Source organism: Staurois parvus, unplaced genomic scaffold (assembly GCF_062004578.1).
Source record: "Staurois parvus isolate SC_StPar_1 unplaced genomic scaffold, SC_StPar_1.0 ptg000018l, whole genome shotgun sequence".
NCBI classification, from domain to species: Eukaryota; Metazoa; Chordata; class Amphibia; order Anura; family Ranidae; genus Staurois; species Staurois parvus.
The window spans coordinates 3677416-3705000 of record NW_028317814.1 but is presented as its reverse complement, the minus strand read 5'-3'; the positions used below and the strand labels follow the sequence as shown (position 1 = coordinate 3705000).

At 42.1% G+C, this 27585-nt stretch overlaps 1 protein-coding gene across 1 annotated transcript in view; it reads left to right on the top strand.

The window, feature by feature from the left end:
* The window catches only part of PDPK1 (3-phosphoinositide dependent protein kinase 1), a 92128-nt gene that overhangs the window by 26343 nt on the left and 38200 nt on the right, over positions 1–27585 (top strand). Inside the window, exons 2-4 of the mRNA XM_089682158.1 lie at positions 20657–20923; positions 24233–24275; positions 24686–24823. Of these exons, the coding sequence (XP_089538284.1) occupies positions 20657–20923; positions 24233–24275; positions 24686–24823 (448 nt within the window). The remainder of the gene's footprint in view (positions 1–20656; positions 20924–24232; positions 24276–24685; positions 24824–27585) is intronic.

Below are 27585 nucleotides of genomic sequence, written 5' to 3'. Positions count from 1 at the left end.
TTATGATGAAATGTTATTTATTTGCAAAATGTTATAAGAAAAACACTTTTTTTTTTCAAAATTTTTGGACATTTTCATTTACATAGCAAAAAAATAAAAATCCCAGTGGTGAATAAATACCACCAAAATAAAGTTTTATCTGTCTCAAAAAAATGGTAAAAAATTCATATGGGTACAGTGTTGCATGACCGCACAATTGTCATTCAAAGTGTGATAGCGCTGAAAGCTGAAAATTGCCCTGGTCAGGAAGGGGGTAAAAGTGTCTGGACTGGAAGTGGTTAAAGTGGAGTTGCAGCCGTTTTTGTGTTTTTATTAAAAGTCAGGAGCTACAAAAACTGTATCTGCTGGCTTTTAATAAACACACACTTACCTGTCTTGGGGTCCAGCGATGTACTCACCCACACAGTCCCTTCTCTCCTTCTGTCCTCCATGGCACCGGCATCTCTACTGTGGGCACCAGGCTGTGACAGCTTGCGGCTTCACAGCCTGGTGTCCACTGCTCATGCGCGAGTTGTGCCATGCTTCCTAATTGGTCCAGCAGTCTCCTGGGACCTGTGAAAGTTCCTAGGAGACTGTGGGAGAAAGGAGGGGGCCGAACGTCTGTGTCACTTCGCCACGGCGAGCTGAGCCAGAAGTGGGAGCGGGTACCTGTCAAAACCATGTACCCGCTTCTGCTTTTGAGTGGAACTCCCACTTTAAAGCAGTGGGGATGGAATTTACTAAAACTGGAGCAGACAGAATCTGAAGCAGCAGCTGTGGATGGTAATCAATCAGCTTGTTCAGATGACCTTTGAAAATGAAATATACAGTCAGGTCCATAAATATTGGGACATCGACAAAATTCTAACATTTTTGGCTCTATATACCACCACAATGGATTTTAAATGAAACGAACAAGATGTGCTTTAACTGCAGACTGTCAGCTTTAATTTGAGGGTATTTACATCCAAATCAGGTGAACGGTGTAGGAATTACAACAGTTTGCATATGTGCCTCCCACTTGTTAAGGGACCAAAAGTAATGGGACAGAATAATAATCATAAATCAAACTTTCACTTTTTAATACGTGGTTGCAAATCCTGTGCAGTCAATTACAGCCTGAAGTCTGGAACGCATAGACATCACCAGACGCTGGGTTTCATCCCCGGTGATGCTCTCCCAGGCCTCTACTGCAACTGTCTTCAGTTCCTGCTTGTTCTTGGGGCATTTTCCCTTCAGTTTTGTCTTCAGGAAGTGAAATGCATGCTCAATCGGATTCAGGTCAGGTGATTGACTTGGCCATTGCATAACATTCCACTTCTTTCCCTTAAAAAACTCTTTGGTTGCTTTTGCAGTATGCTTTGGGTCATTATCCATCTGCACTGTGAAGCGGCGTCCAATGAGTTCTGAAGCATTTGGCTGAATATGAGCAGATAATATTGCCCGAAACACTTCAGAATTCATCCTGCTGCTTTTGTCAGCAGTCACATCATCAATAAATACAAGAGAAGCAGTTCCATTGGCAGCCATACATGCCCACGCCATGACACTACCACCACCATGCTTCACTGATGAGGTGGTATGCTTAGGATCATGAGCAGTTCCTTTCCTTTTCCATACTCTTCTCTTCCCATCACTCTGGTACAAGTTGATCTTGGTCTCATCTGTCCATAGGAAGTTGTTCCAGAACTGTGACGGCTTTTTTAAATGTCGTTTGGCAAACTCTAATCTGGCCTTTCTGTTTTTGAGGCTCACCAATGGTTTACATCTTGTGGTGAACCCTCTGTATTCACTCTGGTGAAGTCTTCTCTTGATTGTTGACTTTGACACACATACACCTACCTCCTGGAGAGTGTTCTTGATCTGGCCAACTGTTGTGAAGGGTGTTTTCTTCACCAGGGAAAGAATTCTTCGGTCATCCACCACAGTTGTTTTCCATGGTCTTCCAGGTCTTTTGGTGTTGCTGAGCTCACAGGTGCGTTCCTTCTTTTTAAGAATGTTCCAAACAGTTGTTTTGGCCACGCCTAATGTTTTTGCTATCTCTCTGATGGGTTTGTTTTGTTTTTTCAGTCTAATGATGGCTTGCTTCTCTGATAGTGACAGCTCTTTGGATCTCATCTTGAGAATTGACAGCAACAGATTCCAAATGCAAATAGCACACTTGAAATGAACTCTGGACCTTTTATCTGCTCATTGTAATTGGGATAATGAGGGAATAACACACACCTGGCCATGGAACAGCTGAGAAGCCAATTGTCCCATTACTTTTGGTCCCTTAACAAGTGGGAGGCACATATGCAAACTGTTGTAATTCCTACACCGTTCACCTGATTTGGATGTAAATACCCTCCAATTAAATCTGACAGTCTGCAGTTAAAGCACATCTTGTTCGTTTCATTTCAAATCCATTGTGGTGGTGTATAGAGCCAAAAATGTTAGAATTTTGTTGATGTCCCAATATTTATGGACCTGACTGTAGATGCTGATTCTGATGCTCCTGAATTTGGCTGCTCCAGTTTTGATCAAATCCCCTCTATGTACAGTTGCAGTTTTGCATGAATTGGGCATAAAATGTGCTCTGAACGTCATCTAAGTCACAACAATAGAAGAACACAAGTCAACAATTCTTGATCGTAGGTCTTCTGAGAGCTCTTTTCTGCGAGGCATGGTTCACATCAGACAGTGCTTCTTGAAACCAGTAAACCCAAAACAGGTGTGTGTTTTTTAAGGGCAGGACAGCTGTTAGCAACACATCCAATATCATCACACTGATTGGAGTCAAGGTTGGCTCACTCCTGGCTCCAATTAGCTCTGGGAGAAGTCATTAAGCTAGGGCCTCACATACTTTTTCCTCCCTGCACTGTGAATGTTTACATTTTATGTGCAATTAAACCATGGCAACATCTAATGTTTGTGTAGTATTATGTTCAGCAGACTGTGTTCTTCTATTGTTGTGACTTCGATGGCGTTCAGAGCACATTTTATGCCCAATTCATGCAAAACTCCACGTAATCCCAAGGGGTTCACATACTTTTTCTTGCAACTGTATTTTAAAAGTAGACCTAGCGTCACCACTTGAAAACCTACCGTATCTTTGTGTCAGTGCAGGTGCAACTACTCTCCATAAATAATGTATTGATTTCCTAATGTGTCAGTCCACCCCTGGCTCTGTTTACGTTGGATAGGAGGCCAGTCAGTTACAAGGCAATGTGTTGTTTTTCTGCATGCCTTCTTTATTATAAGGATGTAAAGGAGATCTATTGCCATAGGATACACTTGAACGTTTAATATCAGCATTTTAATAGCAATGCATACAATAGCAATACAATTTTTGCAATCCAGTATCAGCTTACTCCTTAATATTGTGAGTGCTGTCTGTCTGTTGGCCATCTTCTTCAACAATTTCCTGGATTCCCATCCATGCTTTTTCAGTTGCTCCTCTGCTGATTCCTTTTCATTTACTTTTGATTTCTAAAGATCACATATGGTACCTTACTGCTTGGAAGTAGTGATGATGTGGTGTGTTTCCTGTAGTGACTCCGCCTCCTAAAACTCCTCCTCCTCCCAGCACATCTATATCTCAGAGGGCACCCTCTGTGAAATCTGTGACACAGCCATACATATTCAAAAGCATAATGATTGTGTCACTGCATTTTTCAGACTTAAATTGTTCAGCTTGATAAGTGTCGGCTAGAAATATTTGAAATGCAAGGTAGAAATTAATATATTTTTGAATTTTCACCATAGGTACAATTTAATCAACATTTTAAAAATATTGCTTTAGTCTAGTAAATATGATATATTGTATATGAATAGTTTGCATTCCCTTTGTGAGCCGTCACATTGATAGATTCTGATTGGTCAGCACCATCAGGTCTAACCTGGAAGTGCTGATGGAGAAGAGGGAGAATAGCGGGGTTTTCAAATAATCAGAACGCTGAAATTGCTGCGGGGGTGCTTTCAGTTTGGCAACCCCAGTGGTAAGTAGAGCAATTATTGGGGTGGGGGGTGGTAAGGGTGTCCACTGTTACAATTCATTAGTATTCCTAGCAGGAGTTGCCTTATTCAGAAAAGGGTCTGAACAATTCATTATACTGGTAGTCCTCATGAACACAGTTGTTTCTTTCATTCTACCACGTCTTACAGGGAGAATAAAAGAATGTTGGGAAAGAGTTGTCAGTTTTGCAGTGCAGCAAGCCAATGCAAAGCGGGCATACAGGGAATGCTCCCAGTCTGATTTATACTAAGGTGCATGATCCCCTTGGTAATTTGCTTGATAAAATCCCTCTCTTTAAAAAGACTTTGTCACTTTGTCCATCTCTGCAAAGGCCCCATCCCCCCCCCCCCCAACCCCACACCTATACCCACCTTAGCAGACTTTTGGGTGAAATCATGAGTGAGGCTTTGTCTGGGCCAACTCTTTGGTGATCCTGTCCTGGTACAATAAAGCTGCTGTCATTGGAGTGTGGCCAGCTTGTTTGTTCATTGTACTGAAATGACTTGTGGGGAACCATGGCATCACTACCTCAGTCATGTTATAGTTTAGACTTAGCGATTGGCTGCTAGACCTGAGCACTATAAAAGGGGAGTAGGTCACAAGCTTCTGAAAGTGCTGGGTATTCCTCTGGGCTATGGATGAAGAAGGAACAGCTTGAGAATGCTGGTAAGAAGAGAGAAGTATATGATAATGGGGAGGCAGTGTAACAGTGTCTCTACACATAACATGGACTGTTCTTCCTTCATATAGTTTGGCAAAGTTGTGGCAGTTACACTATGGAGATCATGTATTGGATTTGAGTTCATAAGTTGTGCATTTGGAGGATGTAGCGTCTCAAGGACCTCTTAAATGTTAAGGAAATTTTCAAATATTAACCCTGATAGTAAAGCTGGTTGTAGAATGTTAAACTGGCATTCCACTGCAACTCTGTTAATCAGTAAAGTATTACTTTATTGCAGTAAACAGTTTAAGTCCCTCCCATATGAGCCAGAAGACAAAGGGGAAAAAAACCCTGAGACTAAGTGCCCATTCACACGTAATCATTGCAACATATGTTAGTGTATTTTCACTGTGCTGACAAATTGGATGTGTACAGTCTGTCCTCAAAGGGGTAAAGTGTATGTTACTGTAAATATTTTTTGTGTATTCACATATGCGTATTTTATAAGTCATAGTCATTGTACCATCTGAAGTACATGGTTAATCCTGCCAGTTACCTTTCTTCCTAGTTGTAAACTGACCACACATAGCATAGAAGCTGATCTGTGTTGGTGTAGTCAATTTTTATCCTTTGGCTGGCCATTCAGGGGTACTGGGAGGGCACTGTGCAGACATTCAGCATGCCTGTGTTGGCTAGTTTGTTCAGCCACCACACCCCCCTCTCAATCACAGCTTGCCTTTGGCACACACCCCCTCCCAATCACAGCCTGCCTCTGGCACGCACCCCACCTCCCTAACACCGCCTGCCTCTGGCACGCACCCCCTCCCTTCCCAATCACAGCCTGCCTCTGGCACGTCCCCCCTCCCAATCACAGCCATTTCCTCTTCCTAAGATGGCCTGATGCACACAGGGCTTTGGCCCAGCTCTCCTAAATGTCTTTCTTCCTGGCAGCAGCGTTTTGGCAGGAAAAAAAACCGCTTGTGTACATGTGTAAGCTCATCTAGATGTGTGTAGGCATGTCAAGCACTTGGGCATTAATACATTTCATTGGACAGAATAATAATTTATTATTGAAGTAATGCTCAGGTGCTTGACACGCCTAGCATTAAGGTATCTTTACAGGCAAAACGCATTTTTTTCTGCCAAACGCTGCTGCTCCTGGCTGTGCTGGTAGTGGGTTTTTGGCCTCTTAAAGCGGAGTTCCACTCACTCTGTAAAAAAATAAAAGCCAGCAGCTACAAAAACTGTAGCTGCTGACTTTTAAAAAAAACAACCGCTCACCTATCCCACGATCCCGCAGTGCCCCCTCCGTAGCCCATTTCATCAGCCGTCCTGTATTCCACGCTGCACTTCCTGAATGGCCCCGTCGTCTTCTGGGACCTGTCACGTGTCCCACAAGACTTCGGGGAGGGAGGGTAGGAGGACAACTTCCACTTCCGATCGCCTAGGCGATCGTAGTGGGAGTGGTTACCTGTCAAATTCGGGTACAACCACCCGCTCCCCAAAGGTGCCAATCCTTAATGGGGAGCAGGGGACCAATCTTTAAAGCAGAGCTTCCCCTTTTGGGTGGAACTCCGCTTTTAAGTACCTAATGTATGCATGAACACATAGGCTAACATGGAGGGGGAGTTTAGTAGCAAAAAAAAAAACTGATGCCCCTGGAAGCAGCGTGTATAGCCTCCCTGGCGGTATTCCTGAGTGTAGCTCGGGGTAAAGTTTCAGTATCAGAAGCAGTAACCCTGAGCCACACTCGGGAATACCCTGTAGCGTTGCTTTGGGATCTGTTCTTCTCTTACCTTTTCCTGCGCTCCCGCGATGTCCCTCCTGCGATGTCCCTCCTGCAGTGTCCCCTGTAATGTTCTCCGGTGGATGCCGGCATCTGTCATCTGGGTTCCGTCCCCTGCGAGCGTCGGGAAGTACGGGGGACGGAACGGCGGGAAATTTGGAAATGACAAAAAGTGACATTCACTAAAATCACATAGTATAACATTACTGTATCAAACCATTTCACATACATTTTGTCCCGAGTGCTTTGTCCTGTGCCCTGCCTGCATTTTTACTGTTCTTTCTGCCTGGAAACTGAGAAACGTCCATGGTGTCCAAAAAGCGTCCCTTTAGGTCAAAAGCGGTTTTAGACCAGCTAGAGAACAGCGATAGTAAATTAGAACCACTTGCAGAATTGAGTGATAATGATTCGTGGGGAAATTCGTCATCAGACACTGAAAACGATTTTGTGACTTTGCTCAGTGATGTGCGAACTTGGCGCTCTATTTCAAATTTCAGTTTTTGGTTTGATTATATTATTTAATTAAATTTATTATTATATTATTTTTTATTATTACTTATTAAATTATAATTTATGATTTCGTGTTTCAAATTTTAACATACCCGGGATGTTTACTAGACTCTTGTTCGGACAGATTTCAGTGAGTTATTCCTAAAAATTACAGGCCTACAATAAAAAAAATACATATTTCCATGCAAAAAAATGTACCGCTTTGAGCACAGAAATACTGACAGAATCAGACCGCTAGGGAGGTTAATGCTCAGCATCCATGAGATCTTAAAGTGAAAATCTCTCTTATCTTCCCTAATAAATGTTGTTGAACTTTGCAAACTGACACCTTTTGGCTTTCTACAAATAGGGACAGACAAGTCTGTAAACCTACCTTAGATACTTTTCTGAAGGACTAATCCTTTCACAAATTTTGCTTGATTTTTTCTTTTTAATGCACTTAAATCAATCTTTTCCTGGTTAGGCTCCACTTCCTTTAACTGAACCTATCCAAAACCGAGTTTCTTGTCTTTCCCCCAGCCCGGACACCACCCCCCATTGACTTCTCCATCACATCCAACAACGCCACCATCAAACCCGCCCCGCAGGCCAGAGTACTTGGTGTCATTATGGACTCCAACCTATCCTTCCTGCCCCAAGTCCAATCTTTAACAAACTCATGCAGACTCCACCTCCGCAACATCGCCAAAATACGCACGTTCCTAACCCCAGAAACCACTAAACAGCTCATCCACTCCCTCATTGTATCACGACTCGACTACTGCAACTCCCTCCTTACTGGCCTGCCTCGCTGCTGGCTATCCCCGCTTCAGTCCATCCTGAATTCGGCTGCCAGACTCGTTCACCTTTCCAACTGCTCCGTCTCCGCCACCCCCCTCTGCCAATCCCTCCACTGGCTTCCGATTGCGCAACGGATCAAATTCAAAATCCTAACACTGACGTACAAACCCGTCCACCACACTGCCCCGAACTACATCACCGACCTAATATCCAAGTACCACCCAGCACGCACACTCCGCTCCTCACAAGACCTCCTTCTCTCTAGTTCCCTGGTCTCCTCCTCCCATGCCCGCCTCCAGGGTGTCACCCATCCTCTGGAACTCCCTGCCCCAACCCATCAGATTATCACCTACTCTCCTTTCCTTTAGGCGCACGCTGAAAACCCACCTCTTCAGGGAAGCCTACCCCACCCCCTGCTAACTTGCCGACCTCCTCCACTCTTCCTACCACTCCATCCCCCACAGCTATCTCCTCCTGTGCCACCATCCCCTCCCTCCTAGATTGTAAGCTCAAAAGAGCAGGGCCCTCAATCCCCTCATGTTTTGCATTGTATTGGTATTGCTCTGTCACATGTTCTGTCCCCCTTTGTAATGTACAGCGCTGAGCGAACTATTGGTGCTTTATAAATACTGTATAATAATAATAATGCACACTGACTTGGAAAACATTACAGTTTTGCCAGTAGAAGCACATTAGGACGTTTAGAGATGTACTTTAGGCTCAGCATTTTGCATTTTTGATTGCATTTTTCCTGAACACTAGGGGAAAAAAAATGTTCAAAATTAGAATTTTTTTTTTTTTCTGTCAAAGGCATTAGCTTTTTTGTAAAGCCCAGGGTGCACGGACCCTTTTTCCAAACAATACAAGCTGCCTATAGAGTCCTATGTATCCAGCGTTTTTGTGCCCTCCTACACCAGTGCTGTATGCTGACATAGATGAACAGTGACCATACCTCCCCATCACAAGTATCCTCAGACTTGCATTGCAAAGGGAGAGATTGGGGCAGTCTGATCAGGGCTGTAGACTGGCCACAGACCGCTTAATTCTTTTCCTTTTAGCATGTGGGCTGAATAAGAGAAATTCAATCGATTTCCCCATCTACACTCTTTTGCCTGGAGTGCGACTTTGAAGCACATGGACTTGGAGAAAACAATGCTACCGTTAATAAAATTAACATTCGAAAGATACAAATGGTGCAGTAATTGTACATTTCTTTCATCATTGTTTCTCAGTAAAACCCTTACCCTTGAATGACACATTGTAATAAAGTTCCTGTTGGCCTTTGTTTCTGAAATTTGATAGGTGAGTAAGTAGCAGCTGGAATGTGACCTAGAATTCCTGCTCCTTTTCCCCCTTAGGAATTTACCAATCGCTTCTACTGTTGAATCACAAGCCATGGAACTGACTTGGGCAAAATGTGCCCAGCAGTTGTGTTCCTGGTTAGGATAGGTCTAGAAGCCAAGCCAAGTTTGGGTTTTTGCCATATACAGTATACTACTGAAGTATAAGGCCAGTCGTCTGATTTTATTTGGAAGTTAGCAGGTACATGCTCTGCATTCACCTTCTGCTTACATTTGTACACGTTCCTTGCCATTTGCACTGTTTGCTGCTGGTTTCTGCAGCCTGAGGCACATGAAGGCATTGGGGAATAGTTTATGCTCATTACAGGTAAAACACTAGCACAAATAGGACTATGCAAAACACAATGTTATCCAAGGTAGATTGCTATTTGTCTGCCTTTTGATGTGTTTAGATTAAACATTATTTTCCATAAAAAAAAATTGCATGTGGGCGGAAAAAAACTGTATACAGATATGTCTTGCTTTTCTGTGTTGCAAACAGCAACTAGCCATTGCATGCAATGCAGTGTGACTAAGCAGTGAATCATTTCATCTTCTGCTTTAAAGAAACCCTACTTTTACCTGCACTTACAAACACAGAATAGATCAGTTTGCTATGGTGCAGTTTATTTTGATTGGCCACAAACCACACTACTGTGCATATCTTATAGTGGAATCCCCGAGCACAAACAAGTAATCTTAAAAATACTCCCTCCTCCCCCCCTCCTGACATCCTACTCTCACTAACCTGTGTAAGAAAAACCTGTACACTTGCCTCTTTGCAGGCCACTGTGGTCCAGTCATGGGACCTCCCCTGTGTCAGCCAGCACTGGCTGCAGGGGAGAGGAGGGAGCGCTCTGACAATAGCCAGTAAAGCATGGAGCTGGGACGTCACCCATAGGCTTCAATGGCCAACTTGTTGGTGCTTTCTGTGTTGGTTCTGAGGAAGAGGCTAGCCCTCGAAACGCATCAAAATTCTCATCATAAGACAGATACGCAGTGCGAATTGGACAGAGCTGTTCCTTCATGATGTGCCTTTTATTTATTGTGAGTAGAATACTTATTTTTTTAAAAATTCAATAAACATACTTTTAAGGTAGTGCAGCCTGGAAATAGACAAACATGCAGATTTTTCTGACACGGGTTAGTCAGAATAGGTGTTAGGAGGCGGGAGCATTTTTAAGATTAGTTAGGTGGTGCCTGGAATTCCACTTTAAAGCAACAATGACATGCTACAGTGTCTTGAAAAAGTATTCATACCCCTTGAAATTTTCTACATTTTGTTATACGTAAATGTATTTTATTGGGATTTTATGTGATAACCAGCACAAAGTTGCACATAATTGTGAAGTGGAGGGAAACTGATCAATGGTTTTCAAAATGTTTTACAAATAAATGTCTGAAAAGTGTGGCATGTATATGTATTCAGCCCCCTTTACTCTGATACCCCTAACTAAAATCTAGTGGAACCAATTGCCTTCAAAAGTCACCTAATTAGTAAATAGAGTCCACCTGTGTGTAATTTAATCTCAGTATAAATACAGCTGTTCTGTGAAGCCTGCAATGGTTTGTTAGAGATCAATAACCACTGACCTGCCACCGTATAGCAGATCTACTGCTACACGGTGGCACGGGTGCACAAAATCATGTATATATACGTGATTTTGCACCTCCGGGTAGGGGGCGCACGTGCGCCACCATTCGCAGCCGCGGATGTCAATCACTGCCCGGCACTCGCTGATTACCAACAGTCTCCGATGGGGAGGAAGACTGTTTTGTTTACAAACAGTCTTCTTCCCTGTTAGCGTGTGCACACTGCTTGGGATGGCTGTGCAAAGCACATTCCAGCTGCTACTTACTCACCTAGAGAGACTGATGAGCTATAGATATATATTATATAATAAATATATATATATATATATATATCTCTATCTATCTGTCTATCTATCAAAAAAGCGCTGTGTAAATTGACAGCGCTATATAAGTACCTGAAATAAATAATTGCTGTGTTTTTTTGGTGTGCTTCTTTTACAACTAACTCCAAAGTATTCATTGTGTGTTCTATTGGTCAAATTGCTTTATCTCATTATAAAAAACTATAATGTTTCTTTGTCTATAATTGCTGAAACTGATCTGGAAATATTTAGATTTTCTTTTATTCCCATTGTCCAGTGATTTTACCAGTTAATCATTTTAATGGGAAACAATAGGTGGGCCTCACTTGTAGGATCAACAAGTATTTGTGGGACTTTGCAGGTGGGATAAGAAAAAAAGTGTAAATGCTGATGCGCCTGTCTCACTTGAGAAAATAAAAGCGAGCAGCTATAAAAACTGTAGCAGCTGAGTTTGAAAAAAAAAAAAAGCCTCTTACCTATCCAAGGATCCAGCAGTGTGTTCACACCAGCCTGGTTCACCAGCTGCCCTCTCTCCCTGGCACCTTAAGTGTGGGCACCGGGCTGTGACAGCTTGCGGTCCCGTAGTCTTCTGGGACCTGTCGCGTGTCCCAGAAGACTATGGCGGGGGGGGGGGCAGCTTCCACTTCCATTTGCCAAGGTGGTCAGAGCGGAAATGAGAACCGGTACATGTTAAAATTGGGTACTGGCTAGCCTCCTGCCTACTCCCCAAAGGTGCCAATTCCTCATGTGGAGCTGGGGACCAGTCCTTAAAGCAGAACTTCCAATTTTGGGTAGAGCTTCACTTTTTAAGTAGTTGTGAACCCTAATTTTAATGGCATTTTAGTTTGCTAAAGTACTGTGTATATTAAACAATTTACAATTTATTAACAAAAAGTAAGTAAATTGTTGTTAGCCCTTTATTGCATATGTGTTTTGCTGATTTCCTGCAACCTCATTTGTGGGGGAGGCAGCAGTAGGCCCTGTCTGTGTATTGTTTGTTAAAAAACGGCTATTGGTAGTCTGAAAAAAACAGGTTTCTCTATCCATGCTATGCATCGCTAATGGACGTATCCCTCTGCTGGGCTGTAATATTCTAAGAGTCACTAACATCGGCCATCAGGATACCCAAATGGCTTTTTGGGTGACAGTTTTCCACCAGATCAAAGGATCTTGGGCAGGAGGGAGCCAACAGGGCCATATATGAAACGAGTTTAGCTGGTTCATCAGGAACTGGCCAAATTTCACACATTGTATACACAGCTTATGGGTCATTGCAATTTGCAAATCACAGTTGCTGTTTTCAGTGCATTTTAAGTAAGCCAGGCATTGAGAATAACTCTGTTCAACAAATTTTTATTTTTTGCCAGTTTTGGAAACAAAAGGATCCATTTCTTAATGAATTTCACATTCTGAGTTCAAATATAACAATGAAATTTGTCAATTGGCTCTAGTTTTTCTGTAAACGGAAAGTTTTCTACTATAGGCGTAATGACTACATAATGCACAATAATTATATAGATAGATGTCTTTCCACAAATATAAAGCAAGTGATATTGACTACCTAACAAAGCCTAAATGGCATAATATATTGCATAGGATTACCAAGAAAAATTATAGCCATAAGCTAAGTTGAATCATTTTAATACTTAGGATTCTCACTAGTTTTGTCTTCAGTTTGTGTCGGTTTTGCTTCTCTTGGCTTTTCTCTTGTATTCGAGGAAAGGGCTATCTCTTACAACTGCACGTGACTACACGCTTCAGGTTCTTCCTCACTTGACTCAACCACGAAGGATTCTGGTGCTTTAGGAATTGGTAGCCCCTCTCCATGAGGAACTGGACGTATTGCCGATGGAATATTTGGATAGTGCACAGATAACTTTTTCTTCTTATTTAGCCCTTTTACAATTGGAGGCACCATACAAAAGTAACAATTACTAACATGATCTGTTGGCTCTCTCCAAATCATTGGCACAGCGAAAGGCATAGATGCCTTTTTTCCATTCAACCATTGCTCCAGTGCCGTCCCACAAGAATTGCAGCATATATGTGGTGCCCAGCTCTTGTCCTGGTCTCCAATCTTGCAGCCAAAATACAAGTTGTAGGCTTTCTTAATCATTCCTGTTATCCTCCTTTTTTGTGAGATAAAAGTTATTTCACCGCAGATATAGCAGAAATTATCTGCTTTATTCACACAAGTTCGAGGCATTACTGAGTAGCCTATATAAGCATAAAACGAAATGTAAAGACGCTGTCGAACTACAATCAGCTACAGATACTGCAGCTTTTATGCAGTGAAGTGATGCAATTAAAGGCTAATATTGCATCATCTCAGTATACATGCAATTTTCTATTGGTCACCAGTATCAATTGCGCAATATGCAGCTGAAGTTGCATCATAATTTTGAATGGCTTACGTCATTAGATGGGTGAATATATCATGGAAACTAGAGCCAATCAACATTTTTTAGGGTCATTTTCGTTTTCAGCACCCCAAAATTATGTAAGATTAGCTAATTTTATGCCCAAAACTTTTTACCTGTTAAACAGTGTAATCAGTGATACATTGTTTTATTTTAGCAATATACAGTAAATTTGGTAAATGGTAAAAAAAATGATTAAGAATACCTGGATAATTTTTAATTTTTCTTTATTATATTTCATAGATCAGGAAAGTCCCAAACATTCTACCTGTAGGTATTTGTGTGTACTTTTATAATGTTTTGCAGTTCCTATCTGCGCAGGTCTGCACTCTCAGCAGCTTCCTATTGGAAACCAGCTGCCTCATTACCACCTCTGCCCTCTTCTGTACAGTACAAGTATATAGGGTGGAACTACTCAGCACATGAATGGGCAGAGCCAGATAGTGAATTTCCATTTAAATGAAACATTTTAAAGCATCTAAGGTTCTTCTGATTTGAACAATATATTTGTCTTGAGGTCTGTATTGGTAAGGAACATCTGTATACTGTTGAAGCCTTGGTTTCTATACATTACACTGTTGATGTCCTAATAGCCTGAAATGGCAGTATGTGGTTTAGCATCTATTGTTAATATTAGGCTGTATGTGCACAGTGCAACAGCGGTTATGAATGTGCATTTGGTTGTTTAGGCGTAAAGCAATGATTTGCATGGCTCTACCCAGTGTCCTAGAATAAGGAATAATCCACTTTTATTTTAGGGGTATATGATGGAATGAGACATGTGAATACCTGTTGTGTAAAGGCTTTACTTTGCTACGTACTGATTAGGGTTAGGTTTTTTTTTATTTATTTAGTCCCTTTTCACCATAACCTGTATGTGTATACTATCTTGTAGGAAACCTCTACCTGCCAGATATCCAGGTATGTTTAAGATGGGTGCCCCCTGTGAGCCATAGATAAATACACAGCAAAAATAATGTCTAACTCTTCCCTGTTTAAAGCTGAATTCCAGACGTATAGCCAAATGTGGGACTTCCCTGCAAAACGGCCTTTCCTGGCCGTTCAGTCCTGAGATCTACACAACCATTCTGGTTTTTCTCTTCAGCAACACAGCGTGGTCCTCTACCGGGCCCAACCTTTAATCGGACACTAAAGGAGCAGCAGAAGACTGATGAGTCATCCCTCTGCACTCTCCTTATGTCAGAATGTTCTTAAATACCTGATTGGTTCCCAGTCTGCTGTGACCTACAGGAGACTGAAATCAAGTCAAATTCAGGTATTTTTAGTTACAGTTTAAAATACATTAAATTTTATTTATTTAGTAAATGCATGAATGCCTTCATTCTTCTTCTTGGCTTGAACACGGAAAAGTGTTCCCAACATTAGTTCATGCATATATATGTGTATGGTGTATATGGTTTAGCACCTTGTTACACCTTCATCACCAGAGGTCATTGGAACCTAGATGCCCAGACCACATTCGGTAGGGTCCGTATTTACTGATCTATTTTGACAATTACCCTGAGTAATATTCCTGTCTAAATCATGTGTACTTTTTTTTTTTTTTTTTTTTTAACGGCTGCATGATCCTAGTTCTGAAACCATTGTAGTTCAGTATTTTCTTTAGTACTCGAGCCATATTGAGGGAGTGTTTTTGTTTTTTGTTTTTACGAAATGCAGGTGTCTTGAGATTAAAGATCTATAGTCCAATGTTTTTTAGATATTAATGTGAACGTTAATCAAAGTGTGTGTGTGTGGCCACAGAGAAGAAGTTATTGCTTTTATAGCCTTTATGGGTGTAAAAGCAATCCATGTAAAAAAAAAAATAATCACCCCCCCAAGTAGTACCGTGACACTGTACTGCTAGGGTGATGGTATGTTAAAAAAAAACATAAATAATAAAATAAAAATGTAAAAAATATTTTTGAAAAATTAAAATTTTTGGTTATAAACTAATTTTGTTTTTGTTTTTTTCGGGGGTTTTTTTAACTAAAAAGATGGAAGAATACATTTTGGCCAAGATTTATGAAGAAATTATTTATTTGTAAAATAAAAACACTTTTTTTTTTTTTTCAAAATGTTTGGACTTTTTCATTTTATATAGCAAAAAAATAAAAATCCCAGTGGTGAATAAATACCACCAAAATAAAGTTTTATCTGTCTTAAAATGCTGAAAAATTCATATGGGTACAGTGTTGTATGACCGTGCAATTGTCATTCAAAGTGTAATAGCACTGAAAGCTGAAAATTGGCCTGGGGTGGAAGTGTCCGGACTTGAAGTGGTTAATGTGCAGTATTTCCTGCATGATATGTGTTGCCTCAAAGCAGCCTATTTATTTCGAGTGGGCAGCAGAAACACAAACCCAGAAAGATGATTTGATGTGTACCGTTTTTGTAAATGCAGCACTCCACAATCCACGTCTTGTGTGTAGTAGTGTGCTGCTGTGTGATACTTGGACACCTACTGTACTTGGTAACTGATGGCTTTTCTCCACATTACTGCAGCTCAGAGGAGTGAAGGTAACCCTAAAGTAATTTAAAGCCTTAACCGACCAATTACATGTGATCGTTTTCTGTTCAGTTTATCTAAATAATTCAAATTTCCTGATAAATATATTTTTTTTAATTTAAGGTCATGTGACCTTAAATGTTCTCCTGCAGATCGTTTTTTACACGCTTCTGGGCGTGTAATTGAAACCCTGTGTTTCCAAGGCAATTCAACTGCAGTTCCTAGCTGAACTGCCTCTAAACAAATAACTGCACATACGCAGCAGACGTGCCCAACAAGCAAGATGGATTATGAATGCAAAAAGCACTGGATGCTTTGGACTCTGTGCGGTTTGCATGCGCAGCAATTGTTTAGCACTGGTGTAGCTGTAACTATGTAGCAGGCAGCGTTCAGTTGCCTTGAGTACTGGTTTACACTGATGCAGTGCCGGGAAACCACATGTGATATGGACAGGAATCGCACCGCATTCCTGTTCAAATCACATGTGATTCTTTGTAGTGCGATTTGAACCCATTCATTTTGTATGGCATTTTGCAACCTGTTTTTGGGGTGTAACCTTGACAGCCGCATTGTTTTGCATGAACGGAGTGCGATTGTGATGCAGTGCGGGAAGCACACAGGAATCGCTACAAATCCTACACCGCATTAGTGTGAACCAGCACTGAAAACACGCTTTATTTCCGGCAGTATCTTGATTCACAGCGTTACAAACTGAAGGGGAATTGTGGTGCAGCTTCCAGGTACTGACAATGCTTAGGGAGTCAGTCATTTGAATTAAGGGGTTGTTGGGGGAAACAGCAGGATCGCCAGATAATTTATTTATAATACCGTCGGCTAAAATAAAGCGTATTATGATTGGGCTTCTACTATGGGAATCTTGTAAAAAATTCATTTTTTCCTGGAGTGACACTTTTTTGATGGAAGCGAGTCTTTTGATAACGATTGGTAAAAGATTTGCATATTTAGTAAAAAGATTTACAAAGATATTTTTTTTTTCATGAAATCCCCCCTCTGCGTTTTCCAGTCAAAGTAAGCGTCTTATTTTTCATGTCTTCACTGACATTAATGTAATTGGCCTTGTTAACACAAGGAGGCAATTCTTTCTCATCTTCACCCTGTCTGGCATTGAGCATTCATTCAGTGTAAATATTTTCAAGGCATTGCAGGCTAGGGACAGACCCCTGTGGTTTTTCACTTGATAGAAGTTACAGAAATAGCAAGAGCAGCCAGGTGCTTGGAAAGTACCAATTACTGTTTATCTACTTGTAACTTTAGCTTTTAAGTTTTGTAGTGTGTTTGCATTTCACGATTTGCCTCTGAATAGTTTCCGTCACAAAAACATTTCCAATAGTAAAGCAGTGGGTTTCCTTTACCAACATGGTACAAAGAGTGAAGGCAATGAGCTTCATTTTAAGTGATTCTAAAGGCAATAAAAAACAAAAAACAAACATGTTATGCTTATCTGCTCTGTGAAATGGTCTTGTACAGAGCAGCCCCAATCCTCTTCTTCTGTGGTGCACCACAAGTGCTACTGGCTCCTTCCCTTAGCCGAGTGTGCCTCCATAGCCAGCCACTTGCTCTGGGGGCACTTATGCAGGCTCGTTCCTGAGCTGGCTTTGTGTGTCCATTGACACAGAGTGTGGCTTGGCCTCTCCCCCTGCTCCCTTGCTGCCTATTGCAGCTTAAGGAGGGGGGAACGAGGGGGCTTTTGGCGGCTGGAAAAAAAGGTGGCTCAGCTGCACATTTTTGCTGTCCCCCCAACTGTAAGTCTAAAGGAGGCCTAAAAGCTTCAAAAAAGCTTGGCCATATCACCTGCCATTTTCGACAACCTCTTCCCAAAATTTTATTTTCCATCCATTATAATGAATGAGGCTTTTGCTTGCTTCAGAGTTTCAAAACAATTGAAGTGAAGATCACATTTCAGGGGTTTGAACCGCATCCAATCTGCATGACATGTGAAAAAACATTGCTTCCTATGATGCCTGTTCACATATGTCCAGTACACAGGCGGTGCGGATTCAGTGCAGTTTTAAAGAGTTGTGTCCAATTTCTGAGCAGTGCGGTCTGGTTCAGGTGCAGATTACAGGCTATTGACTTCTATGGGAACCATTTCTACACCGCATATGTGTGAACAGGAAAATGACCTGAGCTGATCCTGTGCTTAATCTGACATAAACCTGTGAACAACTACTGTATCAAGAACAACTACCGTATCAATTAGCTGTGAAATCTGAACTTCAACCTGCACCGCACATGTATGAATCTGCTGTAAAGATGGTTGCGCCCGGGAGCCATGATAGTTCTTCGCTGGAGGGCTCCATGTACAGGTAAGTCTGTCCTAATGTACTACTATGCAGTGCAAACTAGTACATTATGACTTAAACCTCCAGGTGCCCAATTTTTTTTTATTTTTTTTTGTGTGGCGGTTTACACAGCAGTGATATGGCCACAGTAAAGCTGTACTGTTACTTTATAAACTGGCTCCTTACCTAGGTAAGAGACTTTTTTTTTTTTTTTTTTATAGGAACTTTAATGATTTTAAAATATATTTCGAACCTTAAGAATTTAGCCAAAGATTTGTTTCTGTACAGCTTTAGTTACATTACTTATCTGTAATGAAGTAGATCCTGTGATGGTCAGGCTGCTGGGTTCTGTAGAAATCCTCGCTGCAGAATTGCCCTGTTCTCTTCCTGCTGCTGACCGTCTGATTCTGTGGGGGTTGATATTTTCGGGTTACCGGGGTCAGCTGCACTAAAGATGATGCAATGGGGACACGTCCCTCCTGCCCTCTTCTCCATTGAGAATAGTTTCTTCACTGTTTGCACTGCATGCAACATTCTCTATGAGCAGGCGAGAGTCTGAGTTACAGCATTCTCTTCTCCATTCACAGATCATATTACAAGCAGTGTATTCAGTAAAATACATTTTCTCAAGGATGGAGAGGGCAGGAGTTGGTGTGTCCCCATCAAATCATCTTTAACCTTTGGGAACATGTTAACGTTCCACCCATTTTTAGGGTGGAAGACCCTAAGACAGAGTTCTGTGAATGAAGGAACTACAAGTCCTGAAAGCCTTAGCGGCATTGTGGAGCACCATGATAATTGATTGATTCTTCCTGTCAGTATATCTGCTTGCCTGTACATCCCACAGATATACTGACAGGTCTGCAGGAGACCTGCATGGCACCAGCGATCTGCTGATCACTGGTGCAATGCTTTACAGGCTCCTGCAACAAAAAATAATAAATGCACATTTTTTTCAATTGCAAAAAAGTGCATTACATTTTTTTTTTTTTTTGTCAAAAAATATATTCTTTTAATGCAGCTGAGCCCAGAGACCTAAAGCTAGTAACCCCAACAGAGCCAGAGGTTCAGCAGCAGGAAGAGGACAGGGCAGCCCTGCAGTTAGGATATCTACAGAAGCAGAAGTCTACACATCGTGGGACATGCATAATTACAAGTTATGGAATTAAATCTGTAGGGGAAAAAAACATTTTTTAACTTCAGTTTTAAACTCCAATGCAAGAAAAATAAATTAAGCACATTTCTTCATGACTTTCATCTTAAATATTCATTAGACATGCATCCTAGTCAGTTGCAGACATTGATCACATTTATTATATAAGAGATGGTACTGCTCATTCGTTGCTACTAGACTACTCCTATTTATGTGGTCAACTAAATTGATGCTTCATGTGCATTTTGGTCTTGAATTGGGCTAAACATATGACTCAAAAATAGAATTTGTTTTCTAAAAATGTAAAAAAAAACTTCAGCACGTCGACACAATTTTCTCTAGATACTTAATTGGAGCATGTTTTTGTTGCCGAGGGAAAGTTTGTAGTGTAATGATGCCCCTAGTGGTTGCCTTAAGTTATTATATTTTCCTGTGATCATTTAAAGGTGTCATTTCTGTTTGATTCTATTGTATTGCATTGTCATTGAGCTATATCTCATCATTTTATTCATATATATTGTTTAAAATGCAGGTTTGCAGTTGGATTAGTTGACAAATGTGATGTAAGCATTGTACTTTCAGACATCAGAGAGATTAAAATTTGGTATCAAACAGGAGACAGCAGCAGAAAGCTGCTTTGCTGGTTATCCTCCTTCTTAGAGTAATGGTAAAAAAAAGAAGGTACAGGCAGTGGTGTATTTAGGTTTTGTGCTGCCCTAGGCAACACAAACATCGTTTGCCCCCACGGACACTGACCAACACAAGAGCCTGGCATTGACCAACAAAACCCCTGCCCCCCACCCAGAAGAGCCTTCCACTACCCCCCCCCCCCCAGTGATATCTCATCTTCACAGCTCTGGACATCTCAGGAACAACAGTCAGGCTCTACATACACCATCAAGCAGTCTCTCTTGGATCCCACTTGGTTCCCACAGTGCACGTGTCTGTCCCTTCTTGCATTCCTTTTTCTGGGGGGAGGTGCTGCCCCCTTTAAAAATGCCGCCCTAGGCAAGTGCCTTGTGGTAAATACTCCCCTGGGTACAGGTGGAGGATACAAGTATAGGCATTCGGAAGGACTGGGTTTATTAGAGATGAGCAGCAAAGGGAAGGTGCTGGAAGTGGAGGGATGTACAGTATAAACAGGCAAATGCATAGTGGTGCTAGGACGAGATGTCGGTGATAACAGAGTTTGTTGACTTTAAGCATGCCTAACATGAAGCAGGGGGTCTATAATCTTCTGTGTAGTAATTGGCAACCTGTGACTTCCAGCCTAAGAGGTAATGATACAGTTTCCTTTTTTTCTTTTTTTTCTCTCCTGTTTAGTATGATGCTATGCCTATTCAGTCCAACGTGGTTATGTGCTCCTGCCCATCTCCTTCATTAGTGATTAACCCTGACTCCAGCTCTCCTGCAACCCTAGCAAGCTGCAGCAGCCAAGCAGGTTCCACCAGTGATTCGAAAGCCACAGACTTCAGGCCCAGTTCAGAGACAGAGCAGAACACCGGGCAACAGCAAACGCAACAGCCTCGAAAGAAACGTCCGCAAGACTTTAAGTTTGGCAAAATCCTTGGTGAAGGGTCCTTCTCAACCGTAAGTTCACCATTGCTGGCAGTTGGAGTACTTTGATTCCTACAAACTTTAATAATGAATTGCAAATACGATCAGTGTCTAGTTAGCCATGGCAACAAAACAAGATGTCATTTAGGCCCCTTTCACACGGGGTGGACCCAATGGGGATCTGCTGGCTCAGTGGGGCATCTGTCTGCTAATTCCTGCTGAACAAACAGAAGACAGGTCCGTGTCCGCTCTGCTTATGCAGACACTGACACAATCCGCTGTCATCTATGGGCAGTTGGATGGAAGTGGACCACCTGTCCTTTTTCCATCCGACTGCCATCTGATCTGCCGGCCGGAAAGGGAACAAAAAGGATAATAGTGATTTTGATTGGGTCCGCCTGAAAAACGGGAAGGCAGTCCCAATTGGAATGGCCCTGTGAAAGGGGCCTTAGCTTTCAAAAGCTGATATCTTACTGGCTGCTATGGCTTCCAGGTGCTCTTTTCATGATTTATATAAAAGAGACTTGTTACATTTCTGCTGAATTAATGACTGAATCAATTGAAGCTGACCTTTCACTCCCAAACCTAAGGGTCGCAAATGCATGTAGCTCTACAGGCTGCTGAATTTTAATTTTCATATTTTATTTTTCTCACTTTCAGCAAAGAAGCACACAAAATAGGCAAATTTCTGAGGTTTCTAGCACTTCTTGACTAAAGCCTTGTACACATGAGCCGAAATCAGCCTGTTCTCACGACCGGCTTCTGCCGTATGGGCATGCTGGAAAACCAGCATCTGATCAGTGTATTCTGGTGGAGGGGGCATCCCCACTGTCAGAACACACAGGCACAGCGAGGGAGATCGCCACACTATCATCACTTGTGTTAGTACAGCAATCTCTCAGTTTTTTACATTCAGCCCGATGGATTGAACGGAAGAAGAAAAACTTCTAGTGTGCGCCCAGCTTTAGACCAGAATTGGCCTTAATGCCTTCCACTATTTATTATTTGTGTGTGAATCCTGTGAAAATCCTCTTCTATCTATCCCCAGTGTACAATGAAGAGAGATATATCTAATTAAAGACTATTGTTTTTTGACTGAACAGTCCGAGCTCTCTACCGATTACGAGGGTGGAGTCTGACCCCCCCCCCCCCTTTCAGGGGCGGACTGACCATTCGGGTACTTGGGCACTGCCTGAGGGCCCTGGTTCAGTAGGGGGCCCCATGAGATGCCCCTGAATTGGCCTTAATGCCTTCCACTCTTTATTATTTGTGTGTGTAGCTGTAGCAGTCCTGTGTGAATCCTGTGAAAATCCTCTTCTATCTATCCCCAGTGTACAATGAAGAGAGATATATCTAATTAAAGACTATTGTTTTATAACTGAACAGTCCGAGCTCTCTACCGATTACGAGGGTGGAGTCTGACCCCCCCCCCCCCCCCCAGGGGCGGACTGACCATTTGGGTACTCGGGCACTGCCCGAGGGCCCTGGGTCAGTAGGGGGCCCCATGAGATGCCCCTGGTACCTTTTCATAGGCTTTTTGGGTGTGATTTGAGTGTGGGTGAGGACACGGGCCCCATGATCCCCTATTGCCCGGGGGGCCCCATAAGTTGTCCGCCCCTGGACCCCCCCTTGTTCTGTTCATGCAGCTACCTCCTTGTGCCTGTGTTTTATTCATATTGACAGTCTAGCAGTTTTTTTTTTTTTAAACAGATGTACTTTCATACATGTTTTGTACAAAAATGTTAAATGAGCTGCAATGCAAAGATGTTTGCTAGCTTAAGCTTGTTCTGTGCTGCTATGAATAATCCTGTTTTGGTGCAGAGAACAAGCAGAGGCTCTAATGTAGAAGATGTTTTGGTACTTTATTCATGTCTTTGTATCAGCATGAACCTTCTGTGGTGAAAGGTTTAGCCACAATTCTGGCATTCATACACAAGGGTCATTCTGTTAATGGTATTAAACCCAAAAGAAAACATTTATTACATTGCAGATTCACAATAGACAAGCACATATTGATCTCTACAGTTGAGATCAAATCATTTGGTAAGAGGCCATGTAGTGTATGTGTGGTGAAGGATAATACACTGACACCGTTGTTTTTTGGATTGATTTTCATCACAGCACTTGTGTAGACTTACTTTAATCACTTTCATAATATGGACTTTTGTTTATCTGTTGTACATAAATGCAGAATTTCTATTTTGCTTCACATTTGTTTGTTTTGGACTGTTATGATTGATTTCATATTATCACTATATATTTATTTATTTCAGGTACTTATATAGCGCCATCAATTTACGCAGCGCTTTACATATATATATTTTGTACATTCACATCAGTCCCTAACCCTCAAAGGGTGTACAATCTAAGGTCCCTAACTCACATTCATACATACACATACTAGGGCCAATTTAGACAGGAGCCAGTTCACCTACCAGCATGTCTTTGGAGTGTGGGAGGAAACCGAAGTACCCGGAGGAACCCCACGCAGGCACAGGGAGAACATGCAAACTCCAGGCAGGAGGTGCTGTGGCTGGGATTCGAACCAATGACCCTAGTACTGCCAGGCGGAAGTGCTAACCATTTAGCCACTGTGCTGGCCAATATATGTACTTGATGTTTTTGGAGTAGCACACCATAAATTTGTGGTAAATTGTTTGGCAGTGTTCAGGCTATTTTTGGTCACAGCTCTCCGTTTTATAATATTAATTTTATTTCACGAAGCGCAGGGTATTCCGCAAAGGTTTGGTTTTACATTGCAGCTTACTAGTTTTTAGATGTGATGGCTGTATTAGCTTTCTATTTTAGGCTTTTGTTATTTTATTTTCACCTGGTGATCCAGCTAGTAAGTCTAGATATAGCAGTTAGGGTCGAGACAATTTATTTACCACTGACAGGAGTGCTTACAATGATCAGCTTTTATTTATGTGTTATCTTTATCCCAAAAGGAACAAAACTTTTCCTGTAACTGCTTAAAAAGTGATGTGGAGTTTGGCTTAAATTTTTTTTTTAGTGTTTCTAAATCTGCTAGTACATTTAACACCAACCTCTTCCCAGACTGACAATTCTGCTGTCTAAAGGTGTCTCTGTTGCTCCTTCACCCAGAGGGTAGGCATTCCAATACAGGAGTTATGTTACTGACCATATTACCAGGTGAAAACGGGGGAGAAAAGCCAAAAAAAAGAGAACTAATGCAGCCATCACATTTAATGATTGATAACCTGCAATACATTAGATTTTTGGTGGTAACTTTAATTTCTGTGTTTTTTGACTGTTCTTGTGAAAGCGTAATGCTAATAATGTCCTTTTATAAACCAGTAAAACAACTTTTTTACTTTGTAGGTTGTTTTGGCTAAAGAGGTAACAACAGGAAGAGAGTTTGCCAGTAAGTTTGTTTTTTGTTTTTTCTTCCTCACAATGTTTAAAGTGGAACTCCAGGAAAGTAAAACGGTTTTAAACTTTGTCTTGATAACAACTATGTCTAATGCTGTTTTATATTGCGGCTAGATGGCCGCTGGGTATGGTTAAAATCCTAGTTTTATTCATGCCAGATACAGCTGTCTGCTGTGGTCTTTGTGCAACTGATAGTTACGGCAAATTATACTGCGGAGGATCATGTTATTCATTCTCCCTTTTCTCTCCCCTTGTCCATTCATAGACTATCTTGTAGTCTGCTTGGGAAAAATATGAGGTGTTTTGTGAATGGACAAGGGGAGAGGAGGGAAAGGTAAATGACAGAATGTTTCTTATTCTTTGTGTGTTATTTTTCTTAATCTCTGTTTGTCTCTTTATTAGTTAAAATTCTACAGAAACGTCATATTGTGAAGGAGAATAAGGTACCTTATGTGACGAGGGAAAGAGATGTGATGTCACGTCTGGACCACCCGTTCTTCGTCAAACTCTACTTCACATTTCAAGATGTTGATAAACTGTGTATCCTTATCAGCGTGCTTTTGTGAAATGGGTGGGAATCTGTTTCCAGAATATGCTAGATTTACCAGCAAATTATGTACACTATATTGCCAAGAGTATTAGGACAGCCCTCCAAATCATTAGATTTAGGTGTTCCAATCACCTCCATGGCCACAGGTGTATAAAATCAAGCATCTAGGCATGCAGACTGCTTCTACAAACATTTGTGAAAGAATGGGTCGCTCTCAGGAGCTAATTTAAGCATGGTACCGTGACAGGTTGCCACCTGTGCAATAAGTCCATCTGTGAAATTTCCTCGCTACTAAATATTCCACGTCAACTGTTAGTGGTATTGTAACAAAGTGGAAGCAACTGGAAACAACAGCAACTCAGCCACAAAGTGGTAGGCCACATAAAATGACAGAGCGGGGTCAGAGCATGATGAAGCGCACAGCGCGCCGAAGTTGGCAACAGTCTGCAGAGTCAATAGCTAAAGACCTCCAAACTTCATGTGGCCTTCAGATTAGCACAACAGTGCATATAGAGCTTCATGGAATGAGTTTCCATGGCAGAGCAGCTGCATCCACAGGTACAATGTAAAGCGTCGGATGCAGTGGTGTAAAGCACGCCGCCCTGGACTCTAGAGCAGCGGAGATTTGTTCTCTGGAGTGACGAATCATGCTTCTCTGTCTGGCAATCTGATGGACTTGCCTGTGTTTGGCGGTTGCCAGGAGAACAGTACTTGCCTGACTACATTGTGCCAAGTGTAAATTTTGGTGGAGGGAGGATTATGGTGCGGGGTTGTTTTACAGGGGTTGGGCTTGGCCCCTTAGTCTCGGTGAAGGGAACTCCTTAAGGTGTCTGCATACCAAGACATTTTGGACAACTTCATGCTCCCAACTTTGTGTTAAAAATTTTGGGGATGGCCCCTTCCTGTTCCAACATGATTGCGCACCAGTGCACAAAGAAATGTCCATAGAGACATGGATGAGCAGGTTTGGGGTGGAGGAACTTGACTGGCCTGCAAAGAATTCTGACCTCAACCCGATAGAACACCTTTGGGATGAATTAGAGCGAAGACTGCGAGCCAGGCCTTCTCTTCTGACATCAGTGCCTGACCTCACAAATGTGCTTCTGGAAGAATGGTCAAACCTTCCCATAGACACACTCCTAAACCTTGTGGACAACCTTCCCAGAAGAGTTGAAGCTGTTATAGCTGCAAAGGGTGAACCAACTCAACATTGAACCCTACGGACTAAGACTGGGATGCTATTAAAGTTCATGTGTGTGTAAAGGCAGGAGTCCCAATACGTTTGGCAATATTTTGTATTTATAGCTGAACTCCATGTTTCTCCACATTGTCATTCTACAGTCTGTACCCTATTTTGACCGTTTGTGAAAGCCATAAGAAGGTAATTTCTAAAAGTTGCTCTAAATACTTCCTGACCGGCTATTGTAGTAAAACCACTGGTTACCAAAGCGGTTACTCTGAACGAGCGTTCTGTTTACACTATGTGCACTCGCTGTCATTAGCATAGGTTACAGGCAAAATCACAAGAACCAAGTAGAGTGGTTTTATACCTGTGATTACACACAAGCCAGCCTTCGTCTTACAACAGCAAGGAGAGGAAAGAAGATTGCAGCAAGTTTATTTACTGTGTTTATGTACCAGCACTGCCACTAACCACTGATTGGATGTTGGGGTAGGACATTTCTTACACTGATCACCAATGATTTGGGATAGGGGTTGTTTATTAGCACTAATCACAAGTGATTAGAAGGGAAGGTACTGTAGTTTACGGTCACTGATCACCAGTGTTTGGGCGTGAGAGGAAATTTTATTGCCATTCATACTTATAATGCTTTCAGGGAGATTCAAGTGATACTTTAAGTCTTGGTTTTTTTTTTCTATTTTTCTTAAAATGAACAAACATGTTTTACAGAGCAGGCCGGATCCTCCTCTTCTCGGGTTCCCCGCTGGCGATCCTGTCTTCTCCCTCCTGTCGGGTGCCCCCACAGCAAGCAGCATGCTGTGGGGGCACCCGAGCAGGTACGCTCCTGAGCAACTGCTTTGCATGTCCGTTCACATAACCGCGGCTCGGCCCTGCCACCTCCCTCTCCTGATTTGGCTCACTGGCTGTGATTGACCTCAGCCAATCAGGAGCTAGAGTCCCCAGAGAACCAAGGCTCTCATGGACATTGCTCAATCGGGATGTGCCTAAGGTCATTCTACACACAGAAGGTTAGAATGCATGAAGGTAAAAAAAACCTGCAGCCTTTAGAACCACTTGCAGCATAACATACATATGTTCCCTTTTTGCCTAAATGTCTCTGACCAGCCATATTTGTAAACCTTTCTTCTGAACAGGTTGTTTAAAACATCCGCAGCAGATTCCCCAAACGTTAGTCCAAGTATACCCCCCCCCCACCCCCCACACCACACCACACCACTTTTTCCACAGACTTCTGGGACACGTCAGAGTCCCAAAAAGCTGTGGGACCATTCAGAAAATGCAGTGCAGCTCGCACATGCACAGTTGGTGCCCAGCTGTGAGGCTGCAAGGTGTCACAGCTGACTGCCCATATTTAATGTGCGGTGCCAGGGATCGAAGGCTGGTGAAGAGAGCGGCTCGTCTGAGGACAGCACTAGATCCTAGGACAGAAATACGCTAATGTCTTATGGTTCATTCGTTTTCCATACGAGTCTAGAGGGACAAAAATGCTCAAATCTGCCTGAAAGGAAATGCATGTACTTTTTTGAGCGAACAGCGTTTTCCTATAAG